At 42.0% G+C, this 11,793-nt stretch overlaps 1 protein-coding gene across 1 annotated transcript in view; it reads right to left on the bottom strand.

Moving 5' to 3' along the window:
- The window catches only part of mmp28 (matrix metallopeptidase 28), a 49,987-nt gene that overhangs the window by 37,847 nt on the left and 347 nt on the right, over positions 1 to 11,793 (bottom strand). Inside the window, exons 2-3 of the mRNA XM_037677391.1 lie at positions 8,205 to 8,281; positions 3,618 to 3,805 (exon numbers count right to left, since the gene is read on the bottom strand). Coding sequence (XP_037533319.1) covers positions 3,618 to 3,805; positions 8,205 to 8,281 — 265 coding nt within the window. The remainder of the gene's footprint in view (positions 1 to 3,617; positions 3,806 to 8,204; positions 8,282 to 11,793) is intronic.

Here is an 11,793-nt window from a genome sequence, read left to right on the forward strand (position 1 = left end):
ATCCATCCATCCATCCATCCATCCTCTTCTGCTTGTTCTGAAGTCGGGTCACGGGGGCAGCAGCTTGAGCAGGGGGGTCCAGACATCTCTTTCCACAGCCACCTCTACCAGCTCTTCTGGGAGGATTCCAAGGCGTTCCCAAGCCAACCGAGAGACATAGTCTCTACAGTGTGTTCTGGGTCTTTCCCGGGGTCTCCTCCAAGTCAGACATACCCAAAGCACCTCCCTAAGGAGGCACCCAGGAAGCATCCTTGCCAGAAGCTCGAACAACCTCAACTGGCTTCTCTCGATGTGGAGGAGCAGCGGTTTTACTCTGAGTCTCTCCCAGATAACTGAACTTCTCACCCTATCTCTAAGGGAGAGTCCAGCTACCTTGAGGAGGAAACTAATTTCAACCGCCTGTATCCATGATCTCATTCTTTTGGTCATTATCCAGTTCTTGTGACCATAGTTGAGAGTAGGAACGTAGACCAACCAGTAAACAGAGAGCTTTGCCTTACAGCTCAGCTCTCTGGTCACCACAATGGACCAGCACAGAGTCTGCAATACTGCAGTTGCTGCACCAATCCATCTGTCAATCTCACACTCCATTCTTCCCTCACTTGTGAACAAAACCCCAAGATACTTGAACACCTCCACTTGAGGCAGAACCTCATCCTGAACCTGAAGAGAGTAATCCACCCTTTTCCAGTTGAGGACCATGACCTCAGAATTGGAGGTGCTGATTCTCATCCCAGCTTCTTCAAACTCAGCTGTGAACTGCTCCAGTGAGATCTGAAGATTACGGCACGATGACGCCAACAGGATCACATCATCTGCAAAGAGCAGAGATGGAATCCTGAGACCACTGAACCGGAATCCCTCCGTCCCCTGGCTGCACCGAGAAATCCTGTCCATAAAAGTTATGAACAGAATCAGTGACAAGGGGCAGCCCTGGAGGAGTCCAACTCACACCCTGAAGGAGTTTGACTAACTACTGTCAATGTGAACCAAATTCTTGCACCACTTGAATAGGGACCAAACAGCCCTTAACAACAGGGCCCCCAATCCCATACTCATGGAGCACCCCCCACAGTGTATCCCAAGGAACACGGTCGAAAGCTTTCTCTAAGTCCACAAAACACATGTAGACTGGATGGGAATACTGGTGCCAAGTGCACTTATGGACACCCTTATGTTTGTGATGGACAAACTGTGACTAGCACAGAAGTCCAACAATAGAACACTGCTCAAGTTCAGACCAGAGAGGCTGTTCCTCCCATCACGCCCCTTCAGATCACAATGGTCAATACAAACGTGGGCACTGAAGTCTCCCAGCAGAATAAAGGAGTCCCCAGCTGGTGCACCTTCCAGCACCCATATAGGCACAAACAACAGTCAGAGTCCATCCCCGCACCTGAACACACAGGGAAGCCACCTTCTCATCTACCGTGGAAAACTCCAACGCACAGGCACCAAGTCAGGGGGCTACAAGTAGACCCACACCGGCTCGGCGCATCTCACCATGGGCAACTCCAGAGAGGAATAAAGTTCAGCCCCTCTCACTGTCTGACATCCATCCATCCATCCATCCATCATCCATCCATTATCTTTTATCCGCTTCTTCCTTTTTGGGTCGCCGGTGGCCATGTGCATCACAGGGACTGACATGTCAAAGTTAAAACAAAGATCTTGTGTGATCTGTTACTCAGAAATTGTGTTGGGGCTGACTTTCAGCTGCTATCATCAAGTTTTAGCTCAGTATTCATGAAACTGTTGTAGCTTTATTTGGGTTTCTGTTGGTGTGACAACCTTCTTGACTCCAACTGTTTTTCAATTGGAGTCATTACATGACTGCCCGCCTTTCGTGGAGGTATGTGCTAACAAAGCCCTTCAGGTCCTTCAACGTGAACTGGAAACACTGGAAAAAAGTTTCACATAATTACCAAACTTGTTTTCATCAGGGGAAAAATTACACCCTTTGGTAATACTCAGAGATTTTCTCTAAAGCACCTAAAATTATGAGAGGGGGACTTTGTCCTCAATTACTCTGTGGAATCTGCAAATACTTTGGAAGGAACACAGCTGGACTTTTAATGACTTTTAACGGCACACAATTGTGATAATCATTTGCTGGAGGAAGAGAAGGAAACAAGCAGACCACACAATCCGAGTGACAGACACTAAGAGCACTGATGGAAATGTAAAAAAAAAAACGTGCAGATGTTTTCTAAACTCAAATATTTATGGGAAAGTTAAGATATCTCATGGCTTGAACTAAAACATTATCAACAAAGTTAAAGAAAAAAAAACTTCAGACTTTCTCAGAGCAGAGAAAAGGCTGTGTCCAAAACAAGTTGAGACGCTGCGTAGAATAAAAGAAGAGTGTGATTTTCTTTTTTAACGGTCTTCTTGTTGTGGATTTGATATCAGCAACGTGTTTACCACAGTGATGCAGCCCCAAGTTGTTTGACCAACACCCTGAATTGTAACACCACATACAACTACATGGTTCTGTGCAAAAGTCTTGAGTTATCCCTCGTTTCTTTATTTTTTGCCCCAAAGAGTCAAGACATTATAGTGACCTTCTGAAGTGGTTTTTAAAATAGTTCTTCCGAAGGTTGTTTTTTCTTGAAATCTCTTATGGTGACATTTGCACCATCAGAGATTCCACTAGTACAGGGCTCTGCAGTCTTTATGATCAAAAGAGCATTTCTGCTCTTTTGCACACTAAATAAAACGTCTATGGAGCCACAAGACCTCTAAAACTGTGATTATCAACTGGTGGCTCATGGGCCACTTCAAGCCTGTTGGAGGGGGGTTTTGGCCAGTATGTGTGATATTATGAAATTAAAATATAAAATTATTATTAATGTTGAAAGTTTATATATTTTAGGGCAAAAGAAAAGATGGATTCATGTAAAGAATAATATATTACTAATTTTGTAAAAATTCAAACACAAGTATGCAGTCTTATGGGAGTTTTCTTTTTAATTGTGGAAATGATTCATAAAGTATGAAGTAATAAAGCATAAAGTTAAAAATTAGGCCAGTTTGTTGGATATGTGATTGGATTTTAAAATGAAAATAAATACTTTCATTTTCTTTGACTTTATGTCTTTAATTTTTATTGTTATCAAGTTTAATTTTTATTGTTATCAAGTTGACTCATCATATTTCTTCTCAGCAACTTGCCTTAAAGGTATTCACCACAAAACATTTGGTGGATTTGAATAAAAAAAGATCACAACGTAAGACTGGAAGTGAACTAAAAGAAGTGGCTAACAAACTACTAGCATCATGTAGTCAACAAGTTTTACTCTTTGTGTTACCATCATGCACATGCTGGCAAAATAAATCAGTAGTTAGTTCAACAACCAATAAACTTCAGTTTTATGTTAGTTTTGGTCCAAACTTGGAGCCGCTGCAGACGGACCAAAGAACCGCAGGTTCAGACCCCAGCACTAGTTTTAGAGCAACCTCTGAACTCTGGTTAATGTGTTGTTTTATGATGGTGACAAGCCCTAGCTGTTGTCTGATGGACCCTTCCACATGAAAAGTGCTCTTTATGCCACATATGAACATATAAATGCATCTTTTGGTCTCTCGACTTTGTGGTTCAGAGGTCATGAGTATACCTTGCCCGTGGGATCGTCTCCTCCGGTGCTTCGGTTGGCTCTTCCCAGTAAAGACAACATTCACTCTCTGTGCCCAGATCGTCTGGCTGCCTTCGTCTGACACGCCACAGCGGGGCTCTGCCATCTGCTGCAGGGTGGCGCTGTCCAGCTCTCCTGTGATGGCTAGATGGGACAGCCACTGGAACTCTCTGCGGAGAGACAAGACTGCTGAACCCTGCTAGTAAACCATGGGACTTCTGCTCAAGTTAGGACTTTTACTGTCATGTCTCTGCTTTTCACAGATGGAGGTGGATGGAAAAAACAGAAAAAGCTCATTATGCTATAAAATGATTAGTAATTTATTTAAATGTAATCTTATGACAGTTCATTGTTAACATAAATGTCATTTTACTCATTGTCAGATTATAAAACATCCAATTTCAATGGGTTGTTTTTACAAAAGTTGGATTTGCAAATTTGAATTTATTGTGGATTTTCTCTAATTCACACAGGGTGATAATTATATATACTGGTTTGCATTTATCTATACATTCACCACAATCTGCTAGTGAGTGGTGCTGAAGGTTCTACAATGGTCTTGACTGGACTTGATTGACTGCAGCTGGTTCCTCTTTGCCCTTCAGAGCATTTATTTGACAGAACTAATACCCAGAACAACGGGAAAGTCAAAGGTACTTCGTGAAAATTGAAGAAAACAAGAGATTTGGTTTTGACGTTCAGGAACAACTCATAAACTACCAAAGCTCAATCCTGCTATGAGTTGGAAATTGCTGGAATTTGTGAAATGAAGTCAGTCTTACATCATTATGGAGTGAGAGGGTGCCGAGCAAGAAACAAGCTCCCGCTCTAAAAGTGACACCTTCAAGCTCGAATGAAATTTACAGCTGCCTGCATGAAGGAGCCAAATGCCTTCTGGAGAAAAGTTTTATGGCCAGAAAATACAAGAACCAAGTTATATGGCCACTGTGACAAGAGTTATGTTTGAAGGAATCAAGGTGAGGCCTACAGGTGTGCAGTGGAGAGCATCCTGTGCTCCAGCATCAACGTGTGGCATGGAGGCTGCACAGCTGCAGAAAGAAAAGCTCTGCAGAGAGTGGTGAAGGCTGCACAGAAGATGTGTGAGTCAGTCTCCCCACCATCACAGACATCTACACCTCCAGATGCAGGAAGAGGACCACCTGCATCATGAAGGACCCCACTCACCCAGCACACACACTTTTTTCCCCGTTCCCCTCAGGCATGTGGTTGTGGAGCATTAAGTGTAGAACCACTAGACTGAGGAACAGCTTCTACCCTGATTCTGTAAGACTCACGAATCTCTAACCAGAATAATAACTGTGAAAATCACATCATGTTGCTGCTGATCTGTTTCAATGTTGATGCTGATCTGTTTCATGTTGCTGCTGATCTGTTTCATGTTGCTGCTGATCTGTTTCAATGTTGTTGCTGATCTGTTTCAAAGTTGCTGCTGATCTGTTTCATGTTGCTGCTGATCTGTTTCAATGTTGCTGCTGATCTGTTTCATGTTGCTGCTGATCTGTTTCATTTTGCTGTGTTCATTCGTGCTCATCTGCTCACACAGACTCATGTTCGTGCTGCTGTTCAGTGTATTGTTTTTATGCTACTAGTGCTTAGCGTATTTTTAGTTGATGTTTTTCTTAGTTCATATCTTTGATCTTATTACTGTTTTTCTTTTACATTTTAATGGTGCAAATGACAAATAAAGAACCTTGAATCCCTTGAATCCTTGAAACCTACATCAACACTCACTGTCAAGCATGGTGGGGGTGGCATCATGTACTGGTGCCTTGCACAAAGTGGATGGAATATTGAAGAAGAACTGTGCCTCCCCATTCAGCTACATCTTAAACTTTTTCAGGTCTCTCTTGTAAATGAGTCCCAGAGACTCTATGGGATTAACCTGTATAAATAAAGGTTGAATGAAAACTAACAGTTAAATGTCCCGATGCATGCTCAATAATCCAGGTGGATAAATCTAACAAGGCTGAGTCAGGTCCTCTGGACGATTCTTCTTTGTTGAAACTATCAAAGTAATGTGTGTTATATGCCCCCATCATGCTCAATAACTCTCCTGCTGAGTTCATATGCGAGTGATATTAACTGTCCCATGTAATCACGCTTACTGTGACCGGTCATTGAGGAACAGAAAAACCTAGTTCTATTATTCTCAAGGTTTGCTTTATACAGTATAATACTGATATGATATGGTGACGTGTATTTAAGAAGAGTCCCTGACTTGGATCCACTGCTTCCTTGTCTGAGAAGACCTTTCTATGACAGCTCAGACATGGAGGGGAGGAGCTGAGGGCTGGAGGTCATTCTATAAAACTTTTACTCTGGGAAGTGAGAGCAGGTCAGCGTTTCAGATGGATGAGAGCATTGATAAGAGTGCAATCTTACAGTGCATTTAATGTTCTGTGAATGCTGGACTGCTCTCCAAAGCTTTGTAAAAATCAGATGAACTACACCTCGGTCTGTTTGGAAGGCTCTTTTTATCCACAATAAAACGCTTCGTCTTTTATCCAAAAGACTTGAAGAAGCCTGGAATCCATCCAGAGGACCTGACTCTACCTTGTTAGACAACAGTGGTTGGAACTTGGACACTACTGACTGTTCCAACAAGACAATGATCCCAAACACATATTTCTGATTTGTGATTGACCAACACTGGCTAACATTAAGCTTCTGGTAAGAACTTCCCAAAACTCTGACCTAGCCTAGACCTTGGTAAATACGAGGTAAATATGAGGTCTATGCTCTGTGCCAGGCAACTAATCAATTTAAATAAAAAAGCAATTCTCGCAAAATGTTATCAATTATCCTGTCAAGTGTTGTGCCAGAAGTTTGTTGATAACTACAAAAAGTGTGGGGTCAAGGTGCAACTTGCTAAAATAATTTAACCAAATAATAGCAGTGATGTTTGCAGCAACGTGTGAAACAGCTTGGATGGGTCAGCTCCTCTAAGACCGAGGTCAGCTGGAAACGGGTGGAATGCCCCCCTCAGGTCCCGGGGAGTCTTTGCCTCAAGTGGAGGAGTTCAGGTATGTGGGCATGTTGTTCAGAAATAATGGTAGGATGAAGGGCGAGATGGATCTACAGATCAGAGACTTGTTCTCTGTAACAAGAGTGTTGCTTCGGCCAGTCGTGGTGAAGATGGAGCAAAGTCTGAAGCAAAAGTTCTTGAGTTACTGGTTCCAACCCTCACCTGTGGTCACGAAGTGATCATGACTGAAAGAACAAGATCCTGGATACAAGCGGCCAAATTGAGCTTTGGGTGGCAGGGCTCAGCCTTAGTGAAGTTCCAACTGAGGTGGTTTGGGCATCTGATTCGGATGCATTCCAGAAGTCTCCCATTGGAGGTTTTCTGGGAATGTTCTACTACAAAGAGGGCCCCAGGCAGACCCGCAAGTTGATGGAAGGGTTACTGCATGTATCCTCTCTGATCTGGGAATGTACTGGAATCCCCCAGACAGAGTTAGAGTGTCACCGAAGAGGGATGTCCTGGACCTGTTGCCTTTGCAAAGCAACCAAAGAAAAGTGGTAGAAGATGAAGACAGAGATGACAAAACGGACATAGTGTGAATGTATTACTATTTTTGAGCCTGGTTATAAAATCCACAATGAATTGTACACCAAACTGTCCTGATGCATGCTTGATAATCCAGGTAGATAAATCTAACAAGGTTGAGTCAGATCCTCTGGATGGATTCTTCTTTGTTGAAATGTTTCGTCTTTTATCCAAAAAACTTCTTCAGTCTGCAAAGTTTCAACAAAGAATCCATCCAGAGGACCTGACTAACCTTGTTAGATGTACAAATTCTTGTTTTTAGTAAACAAGGTCGCCGGATTGAATCCTGGTCAGGGGCCTTTCTGGGTGGAGTTTGCATGTTCTCTCCATGCTTGCATGGGTTTTCTCTGAGTACTCCGGTTTCCTCCCACAGACCAAAAACATGCATGTTAGACTGATTGGTAACTCTAAATTGTCTCTAGGTGTGAGTGAGAGAGTGAATGGTTGTTTGTCTCGTTTGCATGAATAAATTTGTTTGGATGGATGTTGTAAACGTATCGTACCCCGGAGAAGAAAAAACACTGTTCAAAAGAATCATTAAAAGCCCAAAGTGAACAAGACATCCTGCTCATCATGAGTGAATGTAAACCGACTGCAGCTGTAAGTACGAGATGAATATTTTGACACACTTTATTACAAACCCAACCCTCTGCCCAAGAATTTAGTGCAACTAGATTTCCAGTCAGCTCCTGGGACATTGAGAAGATGAGCCACAAGGCAAGCTTCCTGAAATTCCTTGGTGGTTCAGAGCGAGTTCAAGAGATGTTTCCAGTGAAGAACCGAGGGTGTGTTTTACAGATTTGTCCCATCGTTCTGCCCTGAGGTTTGTCCTGCGTTGAGCTCACAAGTCCCACTTACAAAACTACTAAACACAATCAGCTCCTCCATTTCAACAGGCAAAAGAAAAAAATGCACTACTCCACCCAGAAGTTGTTTAACTTCAGGACTTTGCATGTCCTACTTGAATTCATCTCTGTCTCAACCCTGATATCACTCACCGGATGGCCGACTGCATCTCAACTGAATTGTGGATCTGGTGCTCGTTATGGAGATAACCATACTTTTCCAGAAAATCCTGCAACAGAAATTGCACATATTGCTGACACATCTTTTTAAATTAAAAACTAAAAATATAATAAACGGCATTATAAGTTTTATTCAGCTAATCTAGCTGCCAGGGAGCACAAGCCAGTGTTGTGCAGGTCCCAAGCCTGGGTAAATGGTGAGGGTTGTGTCAGGAAGGGCATCCGACGTAAAACACTACAATATTGCCTAAATTAACTTGAGCTCATTTAAATGACACCATACTGGATCAGTCGGGGCTCGGGTTAACAACAACTGCCACCGGTGCTGTTGACGACTGGGATGGCAGCAGAAATTGTGCTGTTAGTCAAAGACCATGTGGAGGGAAACGAGACAGAGGGAGAAGAGGAAAGTCGAGAATATAGGACTGAGGGTTGCAACTCTAAATGTGGGGACAATGACGGGCAAAGGTAGATAGATTGTTGACATGATGCAGAGAAGGAAGGTAGATGGTCTCTTGGACACATAAACGTGGAAAGGCAGCAAGGCTCACAGCATTGGAGCAGGGTTCAAACTGTTTTATCATGTGTGGATAGAAAGAGAAATGGAGTAGGGGTGGTGCTGAAGGAGGAGTGAGCAAAGTATGTAGTAGAGGTGAAAAGAGTATCAGATTGTGTGATGTGTCTGGAGGTAGAAGTAGAAGGTCTGATGTTGAATGTCAAGCCAGACTAAGATGGTTTGGACATGTCCAGAGGAGGGGCAGTGGGTATAATAGCAGGATGTTAGAAACGCATCTGCCATGAAAAAGACAGAGGAGATATATGGATGCAGTTAGAGGACATGGAGGTAGCTGGAGTGAGGACAGGGGATGCAGAGGACAGAGATGGAGGATGACTTGCTGTGGCGACCCCTGAAGAGGGAACAGCCAAAAGAAAAAGAAGTTTTATTTGGCTGCATATTCACATAGACCACCCATACAACCAAAATCCCTCAGGTGTACCTAAAATTCACAGCTATTATTTAGAAGGAATTTTCTCATAAACACGAATCTTGAAAACAGTGCTAGCAGAAACAAAACCCCTTGAAAAAATGAACCAACGGTACATGACAAACAGATGTTGCATGTGGTAATTTAATCTGGTTTGTAGGTGGTTTCATGTTGAGACAGCTCTGCAGCCACAACAATGACTGAAGATGTTGAGGTGGAAATGAAAATAACCAGGAACAGGAGGACAGATGTGTTTCGGCAATAATGAGACATGACATAAAAATAATCCCTAGTCTGATTAGAAACACTGAACATACTATTCTGTTGGGTAAACATGTAACAGCCTGATGCACCAATTTTATACAAATCAAAGCACATAAAGCAGCTTCAAATCTGATTTATTGTTCATTTCAGTTACAAGTAGACAATGTGTCAGCCCCAAACACTAAAACTGATGGTTGGTCCCACAGGAGAGGAGTATGAGCACTGAAAGCTCTGCCTCCCATTCTACTTTTACAAACTCTAGGAACCACAAGTACAAGTGCTGGTCATAAAATTATCACAAAAAAGTTGATTTATTTCAGTAATTCCATTCAAAAAGTGAAACTTGTATATTATATTCATTACACACACACTGATATATTTCAAATGTTTATTTATTTTAATGTTGATTATTATAACTGACAACTAATGAAAACCCCAAATTCAGTATCTCAGAAAATTAGAATATTAAGACCAAAAATTTTTTTAATTTTTAGAAATGTTGGCCAACTGAAAAGTATGAACATGAAAAGTATGAACATGAAAAGTATGAACATGAAAAGTATGAACATGAAAAGTATGAGCATGTACAACACTCAGTACTTAGTTGGGCTTCTTTTGCCTGGATTACTGCAGCAATGTGGCGTGGCATGGAGTCGATCACTGCTCAGGTGTTGAGAGCCCAGGTTGTTCTGATAGTGGCCTTCAGCTCTTCTGAATTGTTGGCTCTGGTGTATCACATCTTCCTCTTTACATTACTCCATAGATTTTCTATGGGGTTAAGGTCAGGCGAGTTTGCTGGCCAATTAAGAACAGGGATACAATGGTCATTAATTAAACCAGGTACTGGTAGTTTTGACACTGTGTGCAGGTGCCAAGTCCTGTTGGAAAATGAAATCTGCATCTCCATAAAGTTGGTCAGCAGCAGGAAGTATGAAGTCTCTAAAACTTCCTGGTAGATGGCTGCGTTGACCTTGGACCTCAGAAAACACAGTGAACCAACACCAGCAGATGACATGCACCCCAAACCATCACTGACTGTGGAAACTTGACACTGGACCTCAAGCAACGTGGATTCTGTGCCTCTCCTCTCTTCCTCCAGACTCTGGGACCTTGATTTCCAAAGGAAATGCAAAATTTACTTTCATCAGAGAACATAACTTTGGACCACTCAGCAGCAGTCCAGTCCTTTTATCTTTAGCCCAGGTGAGACGCTTTCGACTCGGTCTCTTGTTCAAGAGTGACTTGACACAAGGATTGCTACAGCTGAAACCCATGTCTTGCATACGTCTGTGTGTGGTGGTTCTTGAAGCACTGACTCCAGCTGCAGTTCACTCTTTGTGAATCTCCCTCACATTTTGGAATGGGTTTTGTTTCACCATCCTCTCCAGGGTGCAGTTATCCCCATTGCTTGTACACTTTTTTCTATCACATCGTTTCTTTCCCTGCACCTCTCTATTAATGTGCTTGGACACAGAGCTCTGTGAACAGCCAGCCTCTTTAGCAACGACCTTTTGTGTCTTGTCCTCCTTGTGCAAGGTGTCAGTGGTCGTCTTTTGGACAACTGTCATCAGTCTTCCCCATGATTGTGTAGCTACAGAACTAGACTGAGACAATTTAAAGGCCTTTGCAAGTGTTTTGAGTTAATTATCTGATTAGTGTGGCACCAGGTGTCTTCAATATTTAAACTTTTCACAATATTCTAATTTTCTGAGATACTGAATTTGAAGTTTTCATTAGTTGTCAGTTATAATCAACATTAAAATAAACGTTTGAAATATATCAGTGTGTGTGTAAAGAATGAATATAATATAAAAGTTTCACTTTTTGAATGGAATTACTGAAATAAACTTTTTCATGATATTCTAATTTTACAACCAGCATCTGTAAACCTGCAGTCTGACAGCAAAGTGTTCTGTTAGAAAAATATTTAACAAGATATTTTTAAGTTTCTAACTTTAGAAATATTGCACACGTGGAAGAAAGCAGTCCTGCTCACTTTTTTCTTGTCTCAGTCAAAATTAACACAACAGTTCTCAACAAAAGTAGCCGCAAAGTTTATTCCTAAAATCAAGGAAGGATTAAGGAGGGCAAGGACCCCTGGGTTAGCCATTTTCGGGGCTCTATTAAAAGTTACATAAAAATACTGATCACTTTTAGATGATTGAAGTTACATTTCATTGACTGAAAAAACTCACAGCAATACTATCCTGGTGGACACAGCCCTTTGGGAAGTCGAACCCCATATATTAAGTTCTTAAAACCAGAAAACTGAATCACGTTCAGGTTTTGAATTAGTCTCTCGTCAAAATGAC

This window comes from Nematolebias whitei, chromosome 6, assembly GCF_014905685.2.
Source record: "Nematolebias whitei isolate Nwh7 chromosome 6, NemWhi1, whole genome shotgun sequence".
Classification (NCBI taxonomy): Eukaryota; Metazoa; Chordata; class Actinopteri; order Cyprinodontiformes; family Rivulidae; genus Nematolebias; species Nematolebias whitei.